The sequence below is a fragment of the Rhea americana genome, unplaced genomic scaffold (assembly GCF_003343005.1).
Source record: "Rhea americana isolate MKP2758 unplaced genomic scaffold, rheAme1 scaffold_124, whole genome shotgun sequence".
Lineage (NCBI taxonomy): Eukaryota > Metazoa > Chordata > Aves > Rheiformes > Rheidae > Rhea > Rhea americana.
Genome location: NW_028185306.1, coordinates 2,067,366 through 2,095,345, shown reverse-complemented (window position 1 = coordinate 2,095,345; position 27,980 = coordinate 2,067,366). Strand labels below are relative to the sequence as shown.

The 27,980-nt window shown below is 36.4% G+C and overlaps 1 protein-coding gene across 4 annotated transcripts; it reads left to right on the top strand.

Moving 5' to 3' along the window:
* Nucleotides 1-51: 51 nt before the first annotated feature.
* TANK (TRAF family member associated NFKB activator) lies at nucleotides 52-26,885 on the top strand. 4 transcript variants are annotated; one of them, XM_085325879.1, is made up of 10 exons: nucleotides 52-415; nucleotides 4,195-4,341; nucleotides 7,592-7,700; nucleotides 8,563-8,675; nucleotides 15,104-15,283; nucleotides 16,416-16,492; nucleotides 18,665-18,783; nucleotides 20,427-21,010; nucleotides 21,133-21,216; nucleotides 25,373-25,457. In XM_085325879.1, exons 2-9 carry the CDS (start codon nucleotides 4,243-4,245, stop codon nucleotides 21,190-21,192), a joined length of 1,341 nt encoding a protein of 446 aa, XP_085182005.1. In that variant the 5' UTR covers nucleotides 52-415; nucleotides 4,195-4,242; the 3' UTR covers nucleotides 21,193-21,216; nucleotides 25,373-25,457. The 4 variants fall into 4 exon arrangements, with proteins under 4 accessions (XP_085182005.1, XP_085182003.1, XP_085182006.1 ...); XM_085325877.1 differs by lacking the exon at nucleotides 21,133-21,216 and having other exon boundaries at nucleotides 54-415; nucleotides 25,373-26,885; XM_085325880.1 differs by lacking the exons at nucleotides 15,104-15,283; nucleotides 21,133-21,216 and having other exon boundaries at nucleotides 54-415; nucleotides 25,373-26,885.
* The last annotated feature ends 1,095 nt before the right edge of the window (nucleotides 26,886-27,980 follow it).

Below are 27,980 nucleotides of genomic sequence, written 5' to 3'. Positions count from 1 at the left end.
GGCCGGCTGCTGCCCGGGGCGCGCCGGCGGCTCCGGCCGGCGGGGCTCGGCTCGGGGCGGCGGTGGTAAAGCCTCGCTCTGCGGGGGCCTCGTGGCTTTCCCGGCGCGCGGGGCTCTGCCGCTCGCTGAGCTTTAACGCTGTTGTGAGCCGAGCGGCTCCTCCGGGGTTGCTCGCTCTTCTGGCAGTAGTGCAAGCAGGAGTTACTTTGYCCAGTAGGGGGAAAAATATATCAAAAGCGCAGTGAGCTCTCCCAGTCCCTCACAAATGATCACTTCAACAGGTTTCCTGTTCCCAAGATGATGGCAGTGTAAGTTATAAAGTATTTCCACTGAAGAAACTGTTTTGAAAGCAGAAATATGTAGAGAAGTACTTGCTTCTGGATGGCCTCTGTATTCTCATGTGAACCTACAAGAGGTAGGCATGTGTATTATGAATTAATTTGTATATACACATGATTAGCTAAAACCTTTTTTTTTCCAGAATTTAGAGTGTTTCCTGAGGCACCATGAAAACTCACARTGTGTTGTTTTAGAAATGATCTGTGGCGCTGGGATTCCAGGACGTGCATGGCAGGATGTTGCTATAATCTTTGTCCTGGGCTTTGCTGGCATTTGAAAAATTTCCCAGAAAATTCACATTACTGTTGCTGTATTTTTTCCATCCTAGATCAATAAAATGCTTTTCATTTGAAACAAGCATTTTAATAGCATCCACAGGTTTCATTTGGTTTGTTTACTGAAATGTTTATCTTAAAGCATGTGTTATACACAGCTGTTTTCTAGTATGTCCAGTATATCTTTTACTGAAAGATGCAATTCCAATTCTTATTGCCATAGCTCTGGCAACACAACCCTCAAAGCTCTCTGCATTTACAGGACTTTCACGATACAAACTCTGGAGCTAATCTCTCTCTCTGTAATTCTGCTCTGTTAGAATGAATACACCATTTTGTAATGCTGAATCAGTACTGACTATATGTTGCTGCTAGTAATCAGGAAAAAGTTTTGAGGATCTACCGAACATCTAGAATGTCATTTGCTCAAGATTAGATTTGTGAACTTTGGGCTGAAGATGCTCCGGTTGCTGTATCAATGCAGCCTAACCCAGCTTGGTTAGATTAGCGTGGTTATTTGTTTGTTTTTTTTGTTTTTTTTTTTTTTTTTTTTTTTTTTTTTTTTTTTTTTTTTTTTTTTTTTTTTTGTTTTTTTTTTTTTTTCCTAATTGCAAGGAGTTCTGGACATGAGATTACTGCTTTTTATGCTATCTATTTATTCCAGCAGTAGGCAACTCAGGGTGTGACTGCCGAGTAGTTTAATCCAATCTAAATCTAGGCTGCTGCAGTCCTGCCTGCAGCTACTTTCATGTTCCCACAGCCTCCTTGCATTGGTAACAGTGCTCCAGCAGCCTTGCACCAAGCTAGCACCAGTTTAACTCTGTTTGAGAGGGTAGGGAGTTTGTTCTCTGACACAACTCACAGTGTAGCATATAAATGCTAACACTGCTACAAGTAGATGGCAAAAAAATACATGACTAAGAATGGAGGAAGGCAGGAAGTATCCATTTCTGTGGCAGTGCAGACCTAAATCACATTACATAACCATGGCTCCATATAATTTCAAAGCTAATGCTCCCAGTGAAAACAGGAGTTCTTTGCCTTTTGCTCATGTTTTCTGCTCCTGTGCTTGCTCCCTTGTAATGACATAGGCGCTGGCCTGATCATGCAGTGTGAAGTGGTCCATTGAACTTATCCGCATTGTAACTAACACAGCAAAAATACCCCTAGCATTTAGTTAAGCTGGACTGGTTCACTGATAGGGTTTACAGTAAAGCTGCTTGCACTGGCAGGGGGAGGGCAAAGCAGAAATGAGTATCTAGGAGTATAGGTTAATGCAGGACCAATTCTTCTAGTAACAGTTCCATCTTAAAGTGTCCAGCTGCACTAATTATGAGTTTCATTGCCCTTTTCTTACTACAAGAAATCTGGATTTTAGGGAGCTACCAGTAAATTAGTATTTGCTGGATGGGGGATTACAAGCCATTACTTGGACTGTAATCAAACATTCTCCTTATTCTACATACTGAGTAGACAAGCAGGCATAGGCTTACAATTCTGTATGGTGTACCAAAAATAAGTCATCCCACCTGCAGTCCAGACAAGGGCAGAAGTCTTTGTCAATACTCCCAGTCTCAATCAGTAAAGAAAAGGCTGGGAGTTGGGAATAAATTTTAAGTACTAATTTTCAAATTGAGATTTTAATTTAAATAGCTTCATTTTTGATGGAGTATGCACCATCTGGAGCCAAACTCCATTCCCTCTACGAGAAGCTGAACATAGTCTTTTAAATCCCATCACGCTCAGTTTTTGAAGTTGCTTTCTAAATGTGCAGGACATTGCAGTTTATCACATATACTTTTACAAATTAAGTGTTTCCTGGAGAATTTCAGATAAGTACAAAATCAGATTTGGTACTCTGTAAGTTTTTAAGGAATGTGATAGCACATTTTTAAGTCACTTTCAGCAATAACAATAGTCTTCCTCAGTTTAGYAACCCCCCAGCCCCCATGCAGTCAATTGTAGTATCCGTCCTTATTCCTTGAACTACATAAAACAGTCCTTCATTTGAAATTGAAAGGAAACCTACCCACTTCTTTAAAGATGTGCTGCAGACATTAAAGTGAATATTCCAGGAGGGATAGCTTTTAAGGAGGAGAAGTAGTTTGCATTACTAATGATGCTTTGAGACAGTAAGCGTGAACCTGAGATTAAAAACGACTAAAGTGGAGTTCAGAAAACAAAAACCTTTCATATGAAATGATGTTTTTTTAAGACAAAATTTATAGAGTTGGATTTCAGTAATACTTGCTATGCAAAAGGATTCCTAAGTGCTTCCAAGCTGTTACAGAATTTGCTTTGCCACTAAGAAATACAGCAATGTTGGAGCTGAGAGGCAATTGTTTTTGCAGCGTACACACTTCATTAAAATAAAGTTAGTGAGACAAAGAGCTGTGACATCCACACAGTAGTCTACTGTACTGTCTAGGAAAGTCAAACTACCTTTCTTTATTAAGAGTCTATAATATGGAAAGTATCAAGAGCCAGAAAAAGTGAACAAAAGCTTAAAGATGCAATCTGATTTTTGCCAAGGTCCAAAGCAAGTTTATGTCAGGCCCCTCTTGCTGTGGCTCATTTTCTTTAGTTTATCCATGATCCCAGAAGATAGTGATAAAAGATAGAGCTATGTTATGTATCATGAGGAAACCATGCTTTAAATATTAGGAGAGCAGATGCGAATTACTAGTCTATATTTTTTTCTTAATGCTGGTCATTTTTTGCTCTTATTTGAGACTTCACGCACCTATCCTCTACTGTACTTACATTATGGTAAATTTTAATCTTAAAATTCATGTCATATATTATACTAGAAGCAAAGAACTGGTGGTTGCAAAGTTCATTCTGCTTTGAAATCACGATCTGTGACCAGTTAATATTGGCCTAGTCTTATGTGTCACTGTTGATGAGCTGTAGTTTCAGAAGTTGATACTAAAATTGTTTAGAAAGTGTAAAAAGTTGGGAGTATTGTGTGAAAAAAAATTCTAAGTCTCAATAGTTTTTACTAATTAGTATTACTGACTTATAGATATTTTAACTTACCTTGAGATGTTTCTTATATTGCTGTTTTCAAATATGACACAGAATAGGTTTATGCGACCTAAGTTATTGTGCTTTTATCTTTTTATTTGGTTTAATACTAAAAGCTGAGATTGTGTGTAATTCTTTCTGTTACTTTACAATCAAGTAATTAACATTTTGAAATTAGGAAGCTGGCATTGTGTGTGTATATATATACATACATACATATATATATATATATATATATACACACACACATACACACATATACCAAGTATAGGTGTCAGTCCTCGAATACTGTAGTTTCAATACAGTTAAGTTGGGCTATGCTTGTACATCCAGACTTTGATTCAAACTTAAGCTGCTTTTATTTAGCTTTTGTTTAAATCTATGCTAGCACATACAATTAAATGTTGATGTGAGCAGACCCATAGTTCAAATTATTGTGCAAGTTAATGCTCAAACACACTGGACTTAAGTTTGATATTAATGCAAGTCATATTTCTATATGTTTTTAGTTGCATATTTTTCCATTGCTTTCTCTCTTCTGATTACTTTTCAGGTCTGTTAACTTGACCATCTTTTCAGTGATGAAACAACATTGGGAATTATGGATAAAAACATTGGAGAGCAGCTTAACAAAGCTTATGAAGCCTATCGACAGGCATGCATGGATAGGGACCATGCTGTGAAAGAACTGCAGCTAAAAGTATGTGTTGGGTTCTGAATTGTATTTTTAAAGCTGTCCTTTCCATGGAGAACTGTGGTAAATGTAGATTTCAGTTTCACGTTTGCTATGCACACTTCAGTGCACCTGTTAAAGTTGGAAATCGCAGTTATGAAACCAGGCCAGTATACTGCAGACTAACTCATTCAGGTGCAAAGAAGTARGTGGGTTTCAGATTTTTGACCTTTATTTTTTTGTGTGGTTTTAAAGGTGAGAAAAATGTTATCTGTTGTGGAGGGTGAGTGAAATCTTTTAATGTAAATAGCAAAGATCAATTCACAAGTCCTCCAACTTTAATGAAGTGCATTTTGAAACTTAATTTGCTTTAGTCAAAAGTGACTTTTTAAGTTATTAATGTAGATTAATATTGTGAATATTGTGTGTGTGAATTAAATTAAGGTATTATATAGCTTAAATTAAATCATTCCGTGTTAATAGGAGGATATGTCATATGATTTTTTAAGTTACTTGAACAAGAGAGTTCGTGTTGTAAACAGCAAAGTTGTCTTAAAATGATCAGGATAAGCACTGATTTTAAAAACCCATCTATAGAATTACTCCTTAATAATGAACTAACAGAAGCAGATGCTGGAGGCATTCTGAACAGTAAGGAGAACATCTGATTTTTTTTTTTTTTTTTTTTTTTACTTTTGTAAAAAACATTACTTCAGCCACAAGCTCTTCTAGAGTTTCCTGTCATGTATGTAGGCCAGCATGTTGCAAAGCTATCAGTCTGGGGCTTTGCAATACTCATTTTATTGTGCCTATTCTGCCCAGCAGTGGAACTTTTATTTACAGGAGGGTTTGATATTCTTTATGTAACGGGATTTTTAGATGCTTCAGTAGAACTTGTAGGCTGGGATTTTATTCAAAGGCAAATGAATGTGAAATTGTGAAAGCACTGGTAGAACTGGGAGTTGGGAAAGGTCTGCTAGAGAATATTCTCAAATCTGGATACAGTCTTCCCATCCTGTTGTGAAACAACCAAGCTAAGGCACTGCACAACAGGTATGGAGTCAGTACTGAGTGCAGTCATCCACCGTGCAGGCTTATCTACATTCATAGTCTGTTGCAGCAATGCCGATCCAAATCTGTTTTTGTAGTTTTCCATACTTGACAAGCGCAATTGCATGTCAGCATTTGGTGCTGAAGTTGCAACTAACTTAACAAGAGGCAGCTCATACTAGAATGTCTAAGAATCTACTAAATTCTGCCTCTTATGATGAGCAATTAATTGTTTAAAGGAAAACCAGTCAAGATAATACTTCTGGGGCATCTAGCAGTACMTGAAAGAAATTTCTGCCCTCAAAACAAAACATCAAATACAAGGTCAGGAGATAGCACTTTTAAAGTCCACAGAAGAAAACCAGAAAAGTAGATGAGATATGAATGTTGTTAAAAGAACTAAATGTTTGCAAGATTTCTCTCTGCATTTCCTCTGATAGAGAAATTAAAAACAAAAGCAGATCATTCATAAAGGATTACTACCAGTTCAAATCTGTGTCCTAATCAAACTTTCAGCAGTTGGATTCTGTGACTTCAGAAGAGAACAGAAGTATTTTCACAGGAAAAGTTGATCCTGTAATAAGTTGTTTGTGGGTATTTTTGTTTGTTTGCTTTTTTTTTTCTTCATAACCAAACTTGCGGTTTCTGAATGACCTTTGTACAGTGCTTTGCTCTAGCAGCTTCCTGTGTTCACTATGTGGCCTTCGCACTGTGTTGGATTGTCCACCATTCTGTTGTTAACAGTTTACTACTTAAGTTACCAATAGGCCACTTGTTTTGCCAGTCTCTAGAGCTGGGAGCCATGTCAAGCACACAGAAGCCAGAGTCATCTCGGCCAGATGGTGTTTGATACAGATGGATGGTTGGTTGTCATGCAGATCTTCTAGTTGGTAACTTGTTGCTGCCATCTGACTCAAGGAATAATTTGTGCACACTGGCTGTCAAAAGCATCTTCTCTTCTGTCTGTTTTAGCTGTCATGTCTGTGCTCTGTACAGAAGTGTTGACAAGACATTGCTGTTGTACATTTTCAATTTGGTTCTCAGTGATTTTTCTGCTTCATGAGGTCTCTTATAGCTGCTGGAGTGTACTGCTCTTTGATCACTTTTTTTTTTTTTTTTTTTGAAGAACTCTCACAGTACTACCTGGCCTTTTAAAATAAACTTTGATTTTAGATTTATTCTGCATACTATATAGACAGGCACATCCTTGTGGGGAGAGAGGGGAACTGAAATGTAATTGAGATTGGAATTAAACAGCAGTACAGATAAGCTAGGAGTAGAAGTAAGAGTAATGCTTAGTCTTCTTGCAAATCTTGATCTACTCAGTAATAAATACATTTTTAATTTCACAAAAATTCAGTGCATTCTTGTATGTTTCCTTGATAAGATTTCACAAGTTTTCTTGCTTGATTTTAGCACTGCTGTAAAAGCAACATTAAAGATGTGCTAATGAAATAATAGTTTTTGAATATTAGCATCTTCCTGCCACCTGATCATTTGTTCAATTAACCGTCTGTCCAGTAATATCTACACACTGCAGTGRTACGTGAGCAGTCTTGTTAGGCTTTGTATGGCCCAATTATAGCATATGATGGAGTAAAATTCGATGAAAAATGCTGCTGATCAGCTACTCTTTCATCTGCTTGCTTGCCTCCCCTCCTATTTTCTTGGTTTGAAAAATCAACTGTACTAGATTCAAAGAAACAGGCAAAACTCTGTACATAGGTAATTAAAGTAACTGAAAACAATAATGTTGCTTTATAACTTAAAACAGGTATTTTCTAATTTAAAATAAACCTCTACTTTTTTAATGTATTTTAATATATTTTATATGTTAGAAAGAGTGGAGGAAGAAATTTGCATCTTTTTACAGATAAACTAACTGGCCAGCACTCTAAAAACGTAAATACTAAAATCCTAATTTTAGACCTGGTATGTTGTATGGCTATGAAGGAAGATGCCTATACTTAAAAGTTATTCTCCACTTTACAGCTGTCACAGTTAAAAAACAGTTACTAAAAATCAGGATTTATTTGCTGTAATACCTTTCCTAATACGGGCAGTCTCAACAGTACTGACTTGCTAAAAGTAATGATAGTTGCATGTACATGGACAGGTCCAGAACCACAATCATGTTTAAAATCAAAGCTGATAACCTGTATATGCTAAATTTGAGGCCCCTAGTCAAAATAAGATAAGATTAATGCTAATTAAAATATATTTGCAGACAGAAAACTACATACAGCAAATACGTGAACAGCAGGAACAGATAGAGCTTCAAAACAGTATTATTGCAAAATTGAAATCGCAGTTAGCTGCTCTGAATGCTAATAGAGGTATGTACTTCAGTTTGCACATATTATTTCTTTCTATGCTGCATTGCACTGATAAATAGTTCTGACTTTGTTGCTTCAGCTTTTACAATAAACATCTCTCAAAGCAATGATACACTTCTGTGAAAGTGAGAGTTAATACAGATGTGCAGTTTCAAGCTGTATCTATAAAATGCAACACTTTCAAGGTCTTTCGGCATCCTCTTCAAGAAATGGTGAGATTTTCTTCAAATGTAGAACTTGCTCACGCTGAAGTCAAAAGTTATGTGAACATGCATAAAAACAATTCACTATAATTAATGCAAAATTGTTTTCTATCAGTTTTATAATTGTCTAAATAGGCTTATTTGATGGGTTGTTTTAGATGTGAGATGGATACATGTCTATTATGTTAGATGCTAACATGCTGTTGGAATGCTAATCTTACTGGATAACTAAAGCTTTATAAGCAGTTAACTGTCTTTCAAATCAAATAGTCATTGATAGATATTTTTCCACTGTTTGACTATTTGTATTTCACAAATAAGAGAAAATGAAGAGTCAAAGTAACCATGTGTTAACCTGCCATACTTATTAAATATTTACTCACACTAGCCTAACACTCCTGGTTTTTGTAAATACTAGCAAAGTAGTTGGCTTTTATTTTTAAGAATAATAAATTTTATTTTTAAGAATAAATATTTAAAAATTTTTAAGAATCTCGCATTGTCTCTAAGCAGAGAATTGGGCTTCTCTTGCTTGTTTAATATCAAGACTAACTAAGAATCTAAAGAAGTTAACATAAGTCCAGCTTCTTTTTACTTTGATTTTACTTAGAATCTGTCTAGGGAAAATCCAGTGACAATCAACTGCTTTTTATTTTAAGGTAATGCGCATTCCTACATTCTGATGCCTGAAGAAATCGAAACCTCCAACTTATCTTTCAGCCAGCTCTCTGAAAAACTGAACATAGCAAAGCAAAGAGAAAAACTCCTAAAGGTATGGTCACCTGCAGAGGTTTAACATAAGATCACATTTGTACTATGATTATCCTGTGAAGTTCTAAAGAGGGAGGAGGTTTAACTGATTTATTTAGAGTACAAGACAGTTGAAGGGTTAATTCTTTGACAGAACATCTTTGCATATTTTTACATTTCTCTGCCTTGAAATGGATAATACTTATTTCTCAGTTGTACATGGAGACCTGACCAAGCCTAACATTCATACTCTTGTTTCTGAATGCTTACTCAAGGACAGCAGTTTTAAGTAACCTAATCATATGCAAGAGTATGAGAAAGGAAGGCACACTATCCGTTCTTCTCATATGGAGAAACACTGAGAACTGATGTGATGTATACAGAACATTACAGGCAATGAATAAGAGGCAGAAATCATTATTTCAGGTGCTGGTTCTTTAATGGGTTATAAATTATTTGTCTTTACCTGCATTGTGGTTTAGTCAGTTATTAGGGTTGCTTCTCAGTAATAAGCAGTTAATATGGATTTGTTTCATCTGTGCCATGGACAGAAAGATTTCTGATATAACTCCACGCAGAATCAACTATCAGCTTGTTGATTGGCAAGAGTCTGTCTGAACTTAAGTCCAAGCACAGTGCTATGCAAATAAGTTCCTTCCAGAGGCATTTAGTTGAGACCTAAACCAATGCTAGCTGAACGCAAAGTCAGGTTGGCCCAGTCTCCTCTATGTTCCTGTTATTGGGAAGGCCATACCTCTCCTACTCTCTGTGTTGAGAACATGAAGCTTGAGGAAAACATGTTTGGCTGGACCAAGGCAGGCTTCTGAAGAAGCACTTCAGTATCTCTGCACCGATTTCATAAGGTTTATGATATTTGGGTACAAATACCCAGAGGACTTTATGTTTGGTGTTGTGTGTAGGTCAATAAGCTTCAGCTAACCCGGAGAGAGCAGTACAAAGATGTCCAGGCAGCAGAGCAGAGGTACACCATTCATGGGCAGGTTATGTGTGGAGGTACCCAGATGTCTATGTACCTGAGTCCTCATTTTACTGAAATAAACTGGAGGGGAGGAGATTGAGGTAACCTCAGCTTTCTGTTGAAGATGGTGAATAGTTGATTGTATCCTGATAAACACTTAATATCCTCATACACCCTTTATGGTAGCTGGCAGTTTTAGTACTTTCTTAATGTAAAACTTCATATATGATGGATAAGAAAATGTACTGCATGGAATGAATACTTGGAACAAACTGGGAAAATAAACAAAACAAGAAGACCGGAGAGAGTTCATCTAAGAGTTGCCAAATGCCATGTCTTTCCAAATACATGAATGAGAAGTCATCAAATAATTGGGAGGCAGATTTGAAAAAAAAAAAGGAGATGATTCTTCACATGACAGGTAGTCAACCCATGAAAATTCCTGCAAAAGATTACTGTGGATGCTAAAAATTTGTGTTTCTTCAATGGAAAACTGGATAACTTCATAGAAGAGAAATCTTACCTGTTTCTAAATGCACAGAAACTACTGGCTAAGGAAGCCTGGGAATTTATTAAAGAACATATCATGCATGCCTTCTTGTAATCTTCCCTAAACATCTTCTTTTGACCTATGTTAAACCAAAAATCCATCATCCTGTCACTGACCCATTGTAGTTGTTATTACATAAAAACAATTTATGAGATATTATTCCCATTTCCCTTTTTCTTATCAGCTAAGTTACTTAGTTTCGGATCTAGTTCAATCAATTACTGACTTTTTTAGCTATTTGAATTTGGAAGCTCTTTTAATATTCTAATTGAAAACCTGTATTTTTCTAATCATATTCTGACCACATTCATCTGTAAAACAGTAAGGCCCACAGCCTTGTCTTCCATTGCATTAACTACTTTATTCTATTTCTCTAGTAAAACTTTCAGGCTTAYAGAATGTGTAATTCTAGATACAAAATCATGATTACTGTCATTAATACAAGTTAAAATGTTGTGTTTCTGTCTATCCTTCCTTGAAACTTAGAACCTCTCATGACTGAAGGTCTCTGAGTTTACCCATACTTACTGGATTTAGCAAAACACGGTTTCCAATAGGATTTCTCAGTGGACTATATTCTGCCGTCTAGTAAAGTTAATGGAAATGCCAGATTGACCATAAATAGGTGTAGGCGATCAAACCTTAACCTTCAGAAGTTTGAAATGCGTGAGAGGGAGGTATGATAGGTTTTCTGTGTTTTCTAATCTCAAAAACTTGGCCATGCTTCTGTATTTTAACTGCTGTTGTCAATTTTGTTTCCACTGTATTCTAAAACATTTCCTTTGTTCACATTCATATACACTGATTTAAAGCATGAATAGAATTCTGTATGACTCTTTCTTTATATCTGCATAATGCAAGTCTGCCTAGTTTCTTTTGTACCTCTGACCTTTTTACTGGAATGTACGTATGAACAATAGCACATGTAATCATTGTGCTTGCATAAGTTTTAAAGAATTAGCCTGGAAATGGTCTTGCCCTTCCTGAAGTGGATTCATCAGAAGTGTTTGTATAATATTTGTAGGATTAAATCCACAAAACTCCTTAACCCCCTCAATCTGGATATGTCAAAAAAGCTGTGGTAAGATGGTAATCTTCACAGAAAGAGGTGACTGAGCTAGGTAATGGTTGGTTTGATGCGCAGCACCAGAATATGTACAAGATTATCAAATTTTTCAGTCTCTTGCTTGAGGAGACTCAAGGCCTAAATTGCTGCCTTCACAGATCCTGKTTTTTTGAGTACTTCTTGGCTCGACATTATTAACTAGGAAGAATGTGGATCCAGTTGTTTCAAAGCCAAAGCTGCCCAGCAAATAAAAAAACCTTAGTAAGCAAGATTAGACAATGTCAAGGAAAGCTTCTGCATGCTGTATAGAGTCATACATCTGAATCCTTGTAGTCTCCATAAAACATGACACTCAACATCTGGAACAAGAAGATATGTTCATGTTCATAAGAACTTCAGTATTAAACATCATCCAAAGTTTATTGTCAAACTTTCTTTTGCTGTAAAAAAGAGAAAGAAGATGTGTCAAGAATGAATGATGCATATGGTATATAAAATTGTTCATCTTACAATAAATATGTAGGTCTTTCTGTGTGTAGAACATAGTAGAGGAATGGCAGATGTATAGAAGTGATCCTTCCGTGCTCAAAATTGGGATGCTAAAATGACTTAAGTAACTAGGAGCAGCTAGTCCAGCTGTCTACAGTAGAGTTGAGTGTTCCASTCAGTATGTACATCTCTACTGTCACTTTTGTTCCTGCCTTCCATGCGAAGAAAGCTATGCTTTATGATTTTACTATTAAAATGTTATGTTGATACTTCTATGCATTTAGCTGTTTTGTACCACTGAAATTGTGTATACAGGACCATTTATTAGGCCCTACTACCTGATCCATGAAATTCCGATACTGATAGAACAGCTTTTTTCTTATTGTTTGATCTGTTTAGGCTACTTACACCTAAAAATAACAAAGAATCTGCAGTTAAACTGTTAAACACATTATAGTTTATATTCCTAGAGACCACTTACAGTAGTTTGTTAGTTGGATAGTATTTTCCTTGAAACCATCGGAAAGTTTGCTTATCCCAGGAAGTCCCTGAAACAGGCCATTACAGCATACTAAAAAAAAAAAAAAATCCTTTGCAACAATACAGTCTGGAGACTGACTGCCTGTGGAAGAGGAGCTGGAGTCTTGGTAGACAGCAAGCTGAGCATAAGCCAGCAGTGTGCCCTGGCATGAAAATAAAGGGCAACAGCCTCCAGAGCTATATTTACAGGAACACAGACAGCAGAGCAAGGGAAGTAGTTATCTCCCTCTATTTAGTGCTCTTCAGGCTGCATCTTGAATACGATAGCCAGTTTTAGGCCCTCCAATAAAGTCATTAGTAAACCAGTGTGAGTACAGCAGAGGGCACACCAAGATAGTCAGGAGCTAGAGTACATGTCCTGTGAGAAGAAGCTGAGGGACCTGCAGTTTTTCAGCCTGCAGAAGAGGCTTTGGGAGGAGCTACGAGCCACTTACCAATACCTTCAAGGAAGCTATCAGGAGGACAGAGTCGGGCTTTCCCCGGGCAGTGTGCATAAGTTGAAACAACTGGACATAAGGAAAAACGTTTCATGGTAAGGACATCCAGGCACTGGAAAAGGTTGCCAAGAGAGGTTGTACAGTTTCCATCCTTGGAGGTTTTCAAGACCAAACTGAATAACAGGGTCTGGCCTCATAGTTGAACTTGCTTTGAGCAGGAGGTTGGACTAGAGACCTTATGAGGTCCCCTCCAATGTGAATTATCCTATTCATCCCATAAGGCATCTCCAAAAGAAAAGGCCATGAACTTAAACGCTGCTGCATGCTTTCAYGTTTTGTTCATGAAACAACACTGAAGTCTACTGTGTAGCTGCTATGATTTTATTTTTATTCCCATGCTACATGGTGTTTTTCAGAYGCTCTTTGTAGTCTTTAAAGAACATGGAAAAGGTGAATAGTTATAAAAGTATTTCCAGCCTCTGGCCATGCTGTAACTTTCTTCAAAGTATTTTCAGATCTTTTAAGAATACTTTTATCCATGCGTCTATCTTCTCTTAACCTAAATTGTTGTTTTCTTCCCACATAATTAGATATGTTTGTTTTTTTGTTTTTCTCTTATCATCATCAGGTATTTCTTTGACTCGCTCTGAACTTTTTGTACATCCCAGTACTGTGATTCTTTCCTGCACTCTGGTTGTCCCTTTTGAGAAAATTTAGGTGCTGTAGCATCAGTTACAGTAGTTGATGAATTTGTTCTTTAGCCTAAAAACTGCAGATGTCTTGTTCTTTTCAAAACTATATCCAAAAATTTCTCCTTTTTTTCTCTTTTGTTGCATTTTTTTTTTCTTCATCCACTTCCCTGGACTCTCATTTCCTGTAACACATTATACAGATTCTGTGCTGGAAGAGGATAGGAAGTGTTTCATGGTCTGTCCTAGGAATACACATATGTTCCTCACAACACCTGCTAGCAGTACAAAGCATGGAAGAAAGGTTCTCCAGCCTAATTAGTAAATGAATTAAGAAATTATCAACATGTACAGCAGAAAGAAACAACTTAGATGCCTTGCCAGTTCAAAGGTGGTTGAAAGAATGGGATATATAAGATCTGTAGCAATGGTRAGATAAGAGTTTTGCTGAGATAGAAACATCCCATTTTCAGAGAAAGTTTTGAGAAGCCTCTAAAAAGAGGCTTATTCTTGATCCCTGAGATCCCACCCAAGTCCAGAGTTGCCTTGAAGCTCTTACCTTAAGTTGACTATTTAAAGTAATAATTGAAATTGAAGAAAGAACAGTTCCTTCAAACCCTATTTTGGAGTTTTTTTATCCAGCTAATATAACTTCCTGGGGCTAAATTGTTGTCAGCTGCACATAAATACGTGCTTAACTACTTGGTGTCTCTGTCAGTGGCTCTGGACTCATCCCTGCATGGCTGCCATTGAGGCATTTGGATTCTCAGTGATAATATCTCGCATATCTCAATGATAATATCTCGCATATCTCGTAGTTATCCTCTATCTACCTACTCCCCCAGTGCACCACCTCACCCACTCTAAGTCTCATTTGTAAATAAAACAAGTGCTTTTCTTCAAAAAGCATTCCTTGCTTGTTCTTTCATCTTCACTTTGTCCTACCTATCTACTGACTATCTTACTGCATTTCACTTGCATTTCTTCTTGCAGAGTAAACCCTTTGGACTCACTTCTCTTGCAGAGAAGCTTCAGGCCACTCTTTGTCACATTCAGCACAGTTCAGTATTTGTATTGTAAGAGGCTTCATGAATTGACAACTTCAAGGTTTCATAGCTGCGGTTCTGTACCATAGGTTGTTTCTTGAAAATTATCCAGATTATCTGTGTGCATATTTAAAAAATCTGTTCCTTATATGCTTCTTCATTCTACCAAAAAACCCACATATATAAAAATTCAACAAATTACCAGATGGATAGTTAAAGTGGGGCCAGCCACTACTTTTTATTTCATAAATCTTTACAGCACTGCAAATATTCTTGGGTCTGCTCCAAAATTAAGGTAGCTGCAGAATACCACTTTCTTTAAAAATGTTTTACATTCATTGAAATTAATGAAATATTATCATATATACTATACAAACAGTTTTTGATACATGAAGTATGCTAATGTTATGCTAAGTGAATCAAGATAGTCTTTATTTTTTATGAACACTAATATGACTTTCCTAAATTCAGAATATACAGTTGTTCTAAGTAGAAGGTCTTTACTACCAGTTCAAAATTAATAATGTAGTAAATAAGACTGGCCCTTACTTATGTTGCAAAGGCTTAATTTAGCCTATTCCAGACTGCTTAATAATGGTATTCCCCAGCCTCAATTATATTAATTATAGTGGTATTTCTAAAATTATATTTTAGGAACAATTAGAAAATGAGAGCATTAAGATGAAACAAATTGAGGACAAAAACAATCAAAAGGAAAGAAAGCTTTTATCTATTATTTCCAACCAAGAAGATAAAATAAGAACTCTGAAAATCAAATTGAAAGAATTAAATGAAGCACAGAAGGGTATACAGATGCCAATATATAAAATGGAGGTAAGATAAGAAACCAAATGGAGGTAAAATGAAAAATAAAAGTTTTGTAATATTTTTTCAAATATGTTTATACTAATTAATCTGATAAACAGATTTTAAATTTTAGCACTATGAACTTACCAGGAAATTGTTTAAGTATACAAAGCATATAGGGAATTCTAAATTATTGAATACATATTGGTTGCTTTGTGTGTTAATTATTTTTTGCTATGGCATTATAATGCCATATATAAATAGTATTTGTGAAAACTCCAGCATTTCAGTCTTATAATTTTCAGTCTGGAGCTTTCACCACCATTAAGTTGATTTTTTCCCTTTCCCTTCCTTCTACTTTTCTTGTGGCAGGCATTTGTAACCCAAACTGCTAGTATACTTTCATCAGTAGCAGCAATAGAAATGTTGAATCAGCTCAAATGTGTGTCTGCCGGAGCTGCAATCCCACTTTAGTGCAAGGTAGACAAACTGAAGGCTGTGATTGTAAGTAGTGTATCACTGAAATCAATTATTTTGACAGAAATATGATCAGATTCTGAGTCTGATTTGGAGCATGTGTGACCTACCAGGTTATCTGGTAATATAAAACTAATGGAATTGCAACTTAATGACTGCTTATAGTAAAAACTTTACTTTTTTTAATGCCTAGCATTGCCTTAAAACCTATGTAATACTAGTATAAACCACAAGGTGGTAGTCAAAGTTAATAACTTCTTTACAAATATAATAGGACTCCTGACACATTAGCTTTTGATATGTTTATTGAAAATGTTAGTGGATAAATTGATTTTCGTAAGAACTAAAATAGCTCGATATCTCAGTAACAAGCTTATACACAATTACACATATCAGAATTGCACACAATTAAAACAGAATTATAGTGAAATAATATTCTTAGGACCTCTTTCCCTTTCTTTCAAAGAACTAAGACCGAGGAATGCTACACCATGTGCTAAGCTAAACTAAAAGAAAAGCATTTCAGTCAAACAGCATAAAACAGCTTTTGTGATTTTGTGAATGTTTTGAGAGCTTCAAGAAGGATTAGCTGAAGGATACTATGATATTTGTGATTCGTATCAGAGTGAAGAGCAAAACGAATATGCTAACATGTGAACCATACTTTCCTTTTTACTTGAAGGTGAAAAGTAAGAAAGTTGTTCCAGATAAGCATGAGTTATCTCTAGGAATCTCTGGTATTTCACCTGTGTCTGAAAGGTAAATATTTTTGCAGCATTTTTGAAATTTGCTTTTAATTCTCTTTTTTGCTATAAAGTAACTTCTTCCTCCTTCTTTATATAGTAACTTGGGAAAAAAAAGAGATGGAGAGGGTCCCCCCTTTATTTCCCTTCCCAATGGGGGAAATAAAGCCAGAGAGCATATGAAACTATAGCTGGGATTTTGCAAGTATATAGGAATAAACAGGGAGGAGGAAAAACAGTCACTTGGTTCAGTAGGAGCTTAAACTGTATGGGAAACAGCAGTAGATTTTAATGCTGATTTTGGGGTAAGCATTAAGTCCCTTCAGAACAGGAACATAAAAACCAAAATGAATTAACTGATGGCAGCACAGCAGAAGTGCTTGTTGTGCTGCCAGGGGTATTACAATGGTCAGCAGGAAGAAATAATTCTTGGCCTGATCCATCCCAAATGGGAAAGTTTGGAACCATTCTTTTTCCTGTGAGCACAAGTTTCCCATTGCTTGCTACGACCAAGGGACCAAAAGCATTTCTTAAGCAACTGTTTCCACCTTCTGCCTATGTTTTGGGAAAATCATTGACCAAAGTCTTCAGTTTGCATTTTTCATGGGACAGGTAGTAATACCACTTCTGCTGAGGTCAAGCAGAAGATTCTCAAAGGTGAAGCTAGGAGAGTATTAGGGAAAAGAATCCTGCATTCTTGCTGGTTTTATGCTCTTGTCTAGACATTTGCTTTTGGCCACTATCAGACATAGGATATATGAACTAGATGAATCGTCAGTCTGACTCACTAAGACTACATGATGAGAAAAAGGGGTGGAAATAAGGCTGTGATAAAAACTGTTTTCCCTTGGCTGATTTATATCTAAAGAAGAATGAAGAACCGTTACCTATCTTCTGTCTTCCTCCTCTCAAATAACTCTCTTACTTTACTCTTTTCTTGGAAGGAGGTATGTGACTGAGAAAACTAGTAAGATTATACTGTCACAAATGTCTAGCAAATGAAGGTCAATTGATATAATCATACGTGTATTTTAAAGCTTTGATTGGAAATTGTAGTACAGCCCTTTTTTTTAATTTCTCATTCATTGAAATCCTTGAAAAAATGATCAGAACACAAGTGTTAACAGTAGCAACTTTAACTCCTTCTGTAGATGTTGGGTTTTTGAAATGAGATCCAGATGTAGATTTATGTCTTTAAAAAGAGAAGCTCAGCAGAAGTAGGAACACAATTCCTGATTGCTATACGAATAAGCAAAAAAAAAGGGAAAATGACACATTTGGATTAAAGAAAAATCTCTTTTGAGCTACTTTGATACAAAGATGCAAAAGAGAATGCAAATCTAGTTTGTCCACAACTTAACTTTTTCATCCTTAAATTTCATTATATGAACTAGAAAAAAAATGTGCCTACAAATATAGATTACTCAGTAAGTTTATCAAAATTTCASAATGAAAATTTATGGCTGAACCAATAAACTGAATAATGTAATCTGTAGCGCCTTCAGGCAAGCAAAACTCACGCTTGCATGAATAACTACCATACTTAGTGCCCTATAACTAAGTATTCATGGAGACATGATACTCTATAGAAGATTAAAATAAAAAGACCCTCAAAATTAGAAAGAAAATGCGTGTGATGCTGTATAAAGCAGAGAAGCAATGTATTTTCCAGCCCCTCTCCAAAATGTCAGGTAGACGGAAGAAGGGAGGAGCAGTAACCTATGTGTTAGGTTAGGATATTCCTTCTCTTACAAAGTCTGAAGTCCTCAGAAACGAAAGGAAAACAATTAATGTTCACAGCAGTACCATCTTATTTTCCCTAGAACGACATGAAAGCAGTATCTTGTGAAAGATAAGCTGTTCCACTAGTACTAGAGAGAACTCAGAGGAATGTAAAGGCTGGATGTTCTTTCAGTCCTTGCAGTGAGAGCCCAAAGCTTGTATGTTTGTGTCTATGATATGACTAAGCAACTCTTTGACTATGTTTTTTTTTTCCTTTTCTCCTTGCTTTTACTAAGGAGAACAAAAATGTATATACATATGTTGAAGAAAGATGTATCCAAGAAATGTAGCTTACACTATTGTTTTTCTCTGGTTTGTGTGTGTGACTATAAAATTGAAGGCCACGAAGAACTGAACTGGCTGACGCTTTAATTTACAATTTTAATTTACAATTTTGATCTTCCAGGGAGAATCTGGAGACTATTTTCCAGGAGATGAAAGAAGAATGTCATCGAATACGTATGCTAGCCAGAGAACAAACAGACCAACTGAGTAAATTTAAGATAAAGCGAGAACCTGAAACTGGTAATATCTTACTTAAGCTCTTATTGTGATTCAACTGTTTGAAAGCTTTGCTTTATATTTGAAAATACTGTAAATTACACATACATAGAAGTATTTCTACTGTTTACCATCTGCCTTTTTCAAGTCTGTTCACATGATGCTCCGTATTTTACCAAGAAAATGTACCGCTAGTTTTGGCATTCTATGACAAATGCTCCAAATCACGTGCTGTAAAAGACAGTCATCACATCAGTGGCTCTCATAATTGTTTTGTCCCTTGGAGTGAGAGGCAGGCACTTACTATATGTGATATCCCATCATGTTGTGTGAGTGACAACACTTACTTACTTCTAATTTAACTGTCAGTTCAAAAAATGTCTGTTATGAATGTCTCTAGCCCCATATTTGTTAGAAGAAAACTGCTGGACTGAAGAAGGTCAGAGGACTTATTTTGTAGGCTCCCTTGTGCAGATTTGTAAATATGGGTAAATATGGTTTTGTTATATGGGACAAGAGCCTAATCCAACATTTCCTGAAAAGACAGAAAAGACTTGATTTTTGTGGCAACCAGAAGAGGTCCTGAAGATCCATTTCAGCTAATGCTTATATTAAACATGATGTTCAGTAATATATAAGTCTACTATGGCCATTCCTACCAGCTTTTCTTGACAGTAGGATCAGGCTCTGTGGGGTTTCAGAAAACACCTGCCAAATTTAACATGGTTGAAGCAAAAGGCACTTGCCTCTAATTTAASTTATGCCATTACTTAAGCTTTTTAATGTGAACTGAGACTGTGTAAGTGTAGCTTCAAATGGTTATGGCTGAACTGTATTGTTATATTCTGAGTGAACACTACCAAACTTTGTGATTTGGGGGTGAGGGAGTTGGGGGGCCTTGGCTACTTATTCCAGACTGCACTTATTTTTCATTAAATATGTGCCTAACTCAGCTATGTAAAAAGCTATGTGTGATATAAATTTAATCTGTTTGATTTCTATTACTTATATGGTCCACATTACTACGATACCAATTGTTATCAGGAGGCCTTTGCACAATAAATGTGCACTGAAGTTATTCCCCCACCTGATTAGGAGTAATCCTGTATTATTCTTGTTACTAAAGTGCCCTTAGTGTATGGGGAATGCTCAAAACACAGCGAGAATATGGTCCCTCTTCTGATTAGTTACACAGTTGAAATGTTTATCTAATTTAGAAATCAATAGGAGTTCAGCACCTGAATACCTTCTAAAATCTTGCTTATGGTGCCTAGCATGTTGTTGGCACTGTATGAAATAGTTTTGTTTCCAGCTTCTATTTCTGCCAGAACACTTCAGTAAATATATGCAAGTATGTGTTAAGAGTATGGGACAACATAAGTTGCAATAAAATGGAAATGTTTATAGCCATAAATCAAAGAGAAATAGAATTATTAGAATGGAATGATTCACTTCTATTTCTGTTCTGGTATTTTTTGTGTCAGAGCTAACGTGTGTGAACGAGAAACGGGCCTCAAACTAACTTCAAAGAGAAATAATAAAAGTTAAAAGACCAAGAAGGAAAATCAAAAGCCTCTCAGGATAAATATTCCGACACCACACCCTGTGCACCTCAATAATTATTTTCAGATGGATAGTTTAATGTTTTCTTCTCTCTTTCTTCGCAGAAATACAGTTTTCCATGCCTATACAGTGTACTGATAAAACTGATGAACAAGCAGAAGAGCTTTTTAAACCTCGGGTTATAAAGGATATAAATAGAGGTGCATCATGCATCACATCTATCACACCAAGAGGAGTGGGCCAAGATGAGGACAACAACTCTGTAGAATCACTTTCTAAATTTAATGTCAAGTTTCCACCTACAGACAATGACTCTGCTTTCTTGCAGAGCACTCAGGATAAACCAACAGTTCCTTGTACTGGTATAGCTGAAAACATGCTTCAAGATCATCATTTTAACCTGGAGCACAGAGACCATGCTGTTAACCTCAGTAAATTGGAATCTAACTCATTTGAAGCTCATGGAGTTGATCGCATGACCTCAGCTTTACAAAACTTAACTACTGTTGACAAAACAAACCCCCCAAATCATGCAAACATGCCCATAGAAAATACCCATGACAAAACATGTTTAAAAACAACAGAGACTGGTCTCACATTTGTATCTAAGCACACAAACCCAGCTGTACCTGAAGTAATTTTTTCTTCCTTAGAAGCTGCTGGGACAACCATCAGAGGTCCTCATCAGGTATCTTTCTATTTATACTGTACATTTCAAAACAGGTAACGATTCAGACAACTGCTTTGCAAAGTCTTTGAGATAGGATTAATATATTCTGTGAGGTGTCTCACTTGCCCATTTCTCAACAGCATATGTTGCAGCAGTTTTCCCTAATACTGAAGTATGTGTACAAGGCACTTTTTCAGTGAAACAGAACAGGAATTTAAGCAGATGTAAGTACTGTATACGCTTGCAGAAGTTTCAGGCCATGTAGATAGTAGATATTAATTGTTCCTGTATCTATTTCAAACCTGTTATTAATACCCTAAACTGCCCCCTAGATTGCTTTCTTTCTACCCTTGATCTCAGATTAATAGGGCATATAATTGTTTTAATCATTTTAATGTACAGCAGAGAATATGACAAATTTAAAAAAATAATTAGATAAATATTTCACTGTGGAAAAAAGTGATCTGGTCTTCATCTAGATCTGAAGTATAAGCAGCACCCCACTCTTTCCCTCTAAGAAAACTTAAGATATGTTATTCATATTAAGCAGTCAAGAAGGAAAGCACCTTTTTTTTTAACAGATAAATGGAAATACAGTAAAATACTGAGCTTAATTTTATGGAGGTACTTCAGGTGTGAATTTCAGTCATATCTATTTGAAGTCCATGGGAGCTTCTAAAAGCAAGGTCTGATTGCTGGCCACTCAGAAAAGCTTTTAGGCAGGTTCTCACAATCACATCTCTGAATATTTTGCTGATTTTGCCCCACATACTGTCTCAGCTAAAATTACTGGCAAAATTATTGTGGATCTTTATAGACTCAGATTTGTATATATTTTTGTGGCTTTTCACAGTCCCTGTGAGAGGAGAGCTTTTTCAAGAGTAAAGCAAACAGTGGTATTTAGGAATTCTGAATTTGGAGGATTTTTACTATTTGCATTATGTGGTTTTGTGTTCTTTGCCAATGATAAGGTACATGAAGCAGAAGAGCTTTATCTCTCAATTTTGTCACTGCATGACAAGCAAAACTAGCATTTGGAAAGCATTTGTAGGACATCCTATATTTGATGATTTCCTCTGCTAAAACCTACCCAATCTAGTTTTATTTTCTACTGTAAACCAGACTTGTGTGAAAAATTTAACACATGAAAACTTTGCTGTTCTTCATCATTTTATTTTAAACTATAAGGCTGATTTTTCATATAGTTTAAATATATATTTTAAATACCTATTTGTAATGTAGGAGCTCTCGATTCTATACCAGCCTAGTAACTGTACTTTTATCATGCTTTATTTTTCATTGGATCCTCAGTTATAGTTGTGACTGAGTTAAACAAATTAAACCATTTATTTTATTACTGGTAGAATTCCTGTGGAGCTGTGAAGCATTCACTCTATTGCTTGTTACTATTCCCTTTTTCTCTGTTCTCTCTCCAGCTTGTTCTTTTACTAGTTAGTCTGTGTATTCATTTTTCAATAGATGGCACCCTGCATTGTGTATTACAGCAAGTGAAACAGCTGGTATGCAATTATAAATTGATAGGGGAGTATACAGCTTAAAAAGAAGAGAACTGCTGTTGAATAGCAATAAGCCTTTAGGTTTGATCATTAATATTTCTGCAAAATAAGGAAGTTAATGTAGGTCCATCGGTTAGAATTGAAATTAATCATCTATTTTGTGGAGAAAATATAATAATGCTATCATTTAGGGGGGGAAAGGCAATGAGAAGCTGTTTCAGTATTTATAAGTTGTATCTATATAGCACTGTAGAACATAAAGAACATTGGTTAAAATGTTGCATCTTATCCAGAATGTTTGAAACAGGCCAATTTTATTTTAGAAATGGTATACATCTGTATATACATATATTTAAACTTATTTCACCTTTATTTAACTGCCTTCAAAAGGTTATGGTGCTTATTTTTCCTAATGAGTAGGATTTAGCTTTGGACTTTTTGCTGACTATTGTGTCAAGGATGGGATTCGACGATTATATATATGTACATTACAATACTGATGTTTTTTAAAAAAGTTACTTGCAGACATGCCCTTTGACTACATTAACCTTAGTAAAATGTATGCATAATACTTGTTCTTAGTATTTTTGCCACCTTTTTAAGGGGTAGTTACACTGCTTATGGTTTCCATCATCCCTGCCACTGGTTGAAGCTCCAACAGGGAGGAATGAGATACCTGATTTTTTTTTCCTAGTGTAGACAAAACTTTCACGTATTTACTACATATGTTAACTTATAAAATGGAAAACCCCATAAATGCAATAGATTTGGCAACAGTAAGTTCTTGGAACTGCTCTCAGTTGCTGTAATAAATTTAGCTCTTTCCTTCTTTGTGGATACTAAATGTGAAAACTCAGTACTGTTTCCTTAGGATGTAGTAACTTTTTAAAAAACATGTGACTGAAAAGAGCAGCAGTTTAAAATAAACATGGATATTAGTGGACATACGATTTTACAGACTACCGTTAACTGACACTTGCACATATATGCATCTGTTTACTGGGTGTTCACAATTTGAGGGGGTTATTTCTACCAAAAACGTTTCAAAGGGATGAATTATGATTTTTAAAGTAAGGCACTTGTCCATGGATCCTAATCTGAGTGTTAACTTTCTTGAAAGGAAGCATTTGCTTACATACATTCCTATTCAGAAAATCATTTTAAGTACATGCTTAGTATTTGAAGGAAGTAATGGAAGTTAAATGCCTGCTTCAGTGCGTTGCTGGATGTGTACTTGCCCATGTTGTRTTTCCAAGATTAGAGATCTTATTATGTCCTCAGCAGAGTTTTTACAATACTACTTTAGCTTTTTTTAAAATGGTATTTCCTTACATGATGTGATATTAAAAAGAAGTAATTCTAAACACATTTCTGTAGGGATATTTAAACATGTCAGTGTCTAGATAGATTTAATATSCAATTTACACCAACAACATACAATAAGGAAACTCTCTGAGCTGAAAAAAGTGGTGTGATTGCACTTAATTACTAATTAGTCAATTTAATTATAGGGATTGCTGACYATAATGAAAGACAGTAAATCTGCTTCTGCTATTTGATAAGCYAAACACTGCTTAAACATGGAACGGACAGGAAATTGACTCCAGGAAGTTGTAGCTGGTTTAAAAATTAAGGATTAACCACTGTGAAAGCCAGGTTTTTGTACAGTGAGTTACCATGGGAAGAATAAACAAAAGATTCCARCCATTTGGTCTGATGAAATTTGAACGAAAGCTAAAAATTAAAACTTTGGGGTAAGTATAGATAGCAAGAAATTTAAACTTCCAAATAAACTACTTTCTAAAGTATTCTTTCTTGCCTTTCCATGTGTGATGGAGGCAATAGAGAAGGAAGATGAGCCAAAAAAACTGTAGGGCTTTTTCCTCTCCTAGGTTCCATCCCCACATAGAGCTGATACCAGCTTGCTGCCATTCTGTCTGCTTTGCAGTCACAGCAGTATGCATTTAGTTTTCAGTCTACTCAAAACCTAGTCTTCCTGCCCATGTAATATAATGATGTATTTTACTCCGTGTTGCTAATATTAATAAAACTTATTTTTAACTTTACTTTGAAGACATTTTGATTCCCAGTTGATATCAAGCTATACAATTAGTGTACCCTCTGACTTAAAGTATGTCTCAGCTGAAGACTGTAAATATGTTGTCAGGCAAGCAGGCTYGCTGGCTTTAAACTGACTAGTTCAGGTACCAAGAACAGTACAGCTGCAGAAATAAAATTTAGCAGCATTTACAGAACTGCCTGAATGCATGGGTGGATATTCAGATGGCTCTAATAAACTGATGCTGTCATGGCAGAATGAACCCCAAAACTGACATTATTTCACATATATTTACACTAAAAGGCAGTCAGACTGGACAGGTAACTTAAGCCATATGACATTGCTCTACTTATTTTCTCAGTAAATTGAAAACTAGATATGTACCAGTAAAAATAGAAATTAAGTCTGATTCTTACTAACTTTTTACGGTAAGTGTGTATTTTATTCTAAAGTAAAAACGTGTGTTCTTATTTCTGTTAAATGGCTATTTTGTATAGTGGTTTCTACAGTGAAATATTGAAATAAAAAGTTAATGAAAAGTCTTTATCACACTGACATTAGGTTTTGTTCACAGCAGTATTTATCAATACGAGGTACCAGAGTATTTTAAATGTTTTTTTTTAAGATCCATAAACATACTGTCATTGAAAACAAGGTCCTATCTTGCTTTTCTTAAATGAGAACTTTTTAGTTATGTCTCTGATAAGTATACATGTAAAGTACACCTAGTTTAAATAGGCAGGATTTTTTTAATAGATGTAGTCATTGTAAACCACAGCAGTAATCATTTTCTATTTCTTTTAGCTTGTTTGGCAGCCTCAAGACAATGTTTTGCTGGCACAAGCCTATACAGACTCTGAACTGAATCAGTGTGGAATATGTGAATTCTGTCGAGAAGTTTTCCCACCATCTATAACATCTAAGGAAGATTTTCTTCGGCATCTGAATTCCCACTTTAAAGCACAGTCTTAATGTATGAGAATTGAATGGATCTCTGTTTTTGCATACATTTGATTTTTTTATTCAAACAATATGCTAAGAATTTAAGAATTAAGACTTTTTATAACAAGAACTCGAGACTGAAATTGTCTGTCAGATAAGCAGATTTTTAATTGTCATCTGACAAGGTAAAATGAAACTGTAAGTCATTCAGTACTGTAATGTACATTATTGCTTGTCATGCTTCAATATTACCTTCGAGACTGATGTTACATCATGCTGGTTTCTTTTTTTTTTTTTTTTTTTGCAATTAACGATTGTGTGAATAACCCCAAAGTCATGATTATGTGCATGAATACAGATTTGCAGGATCGAGACCTTAATCTGGGAAGATTGGTCTAATGCTAGAATTTTTTCTCTGTAGCTACTGACATGATTCTGTTCTTGAAGTAAACAGGAGGAAGTTAGGTCTTACTTTGAATTTCTGTTATAAAATTGCCAAATTTAATTTACAATAGTGAACCTTTTAAATCAGATTCTCCTAAAGTCAGTGAAGTACCTGAATGCCAAGTATCCCAAAATTAGGATAGGCTTGTTGACTGGTAATAAAAATGACTTTCCCAGATGAAATGTTTACTAGGGAGATTAAGCAAACACAGTACATAAATGACCCTTTCGCTAAAATKTAATGGTAGCAATTTTATGTACATCTGATAAATATTATTAAAAGATAAGAACTTTGCTAATGTACTTTTCTAGCATATACTTTCTTGGGAAAGGATATATCAGTATCAAGGATGAAGTGAGAAAAGTGTTCCCTAAAACCAAGAGTATCAAAGATTCTTTACCTTTCTTTCTTGTTTGCTATGAAGTATTATTCAAATCTCATACAGCCTAGAGGGGAAAGAGGAAAACCTATTCACCCAAATCTAAGTGACATCATTCTTAACTTGAAAATACGCCTAGTAGCTTTCTCAATGCAATTTAAAATCATGTTTAGTTGAAACATTGCATTCTGATAAACTTCCACATACTATGGATTTATTGGGTCCAAATTTTAAAAATGGGATTTTTTTTTTTACTAAGCAATTTAAATTAATGATAAAGGATGATTTGGACCTTTTTGCATTTGAACTAAGTATAGTTTTCAGTCCAGATATTTGACAGTTAGCATTAATATTTTTATAGCAATAAAGCACAACACTTGTTTTTTCTTTTTAAGGATTTGTTCGCAGGTGACCTGTTTCTGGAGCAATTTACACCTGCGTAATTTTTAGAAATATGGGTTTTTTGCAATTATTTACTCTGTTTTAAACCTCCTATGTTTGTGACTGGCTGTCAACAGAGTGTACTGTAATAAACAGCAGTATACAGTGCATGTCTGCTGCCTGACCTGGAGAAAGGGTTTGTCACCATTAACAGCTCTAACCCCTTCCAGTACTCAGCACCGCAGCGGACCCGCTCGCTGCTGGACTCGCAGTGCGGCCTGTGAAGTTCCTCCCCAGAAAGCAGGGCTGGAGGTGGTTCCTGGGAGAGGCAGAAGTCCCAGGATTGGAGGAGAGACGGGAATTCGCACATATCCATCCAGCCCGACACTAAGGAGACTTACCCACTCAGCCGTGAAAGTCGAGCCCAGGAGCTCACGTTATTAAGAGTAGAGCAAACCGCGAATCACTTTAAGGAAAATAGTGTCATTCCCCCCCCGCCCCGCCCGGCGCACGCGTGTTCTCCATGAGCTCTTGTGCTGGCACGGGAGGGAGCCCCGCGCCGGGCACGGTTCCTGCACAGGGCAGAGCGGGGAACGGGGGGGCGGGAACACAAATCCTCGTCGACCAGCAAAACCAATCCATGCCCTACTAAGAGCGCCCCTGCCTAGGGCGACGTTTTAGGGATCTGTTCAATTCTGTGGGTTTAAAACTATTCCTGCCTGAGGGCGTCCAGATAGGCTCACCGCTCAGACCAGAGCGAGGGGCGCCCGTCTAGTTTAAAATAAATAAATAAATAATCTCACGCTAAGCAGCTGTGARCGACTTGAAGTGGGAGGTGAGTGCGGTCCCTGAGTGGGCCCTGCTCTCATACAGCTTTCCCGGAGGAGGCTGCTGCTGCCAGCAGGGACATCTGCTTTATTACGCTCACCAGAGGAGGTTCAGTATTCCTCCCCTCCTCTCCCCCCTTCCACACAAGCTCAACTCAGCAGAGGAGGCTGAGTCCAAATGGGAAGTGGGATTTCATTAAAAAAAAAAAAAAAAATCTAGAGGAAGGAAGTAGAACTGGAAAGGAAGAGCAGCAGACTCCTGCCAAGGTGTCCTACCGCATTCGTCCCTCTCTTCCCTCTTTCGGGGCTGGCGGAGTCCCTTCGAGGGTAATCTCAGGTAACATGAGAGCCCCACGTCCATAGCTAGTATTCCCGGGAACTCGAGCTCTGGCTTGAAAGCAAGGAGGCACACTGCTTCCTTCCCCGTGGGGAGGCTGC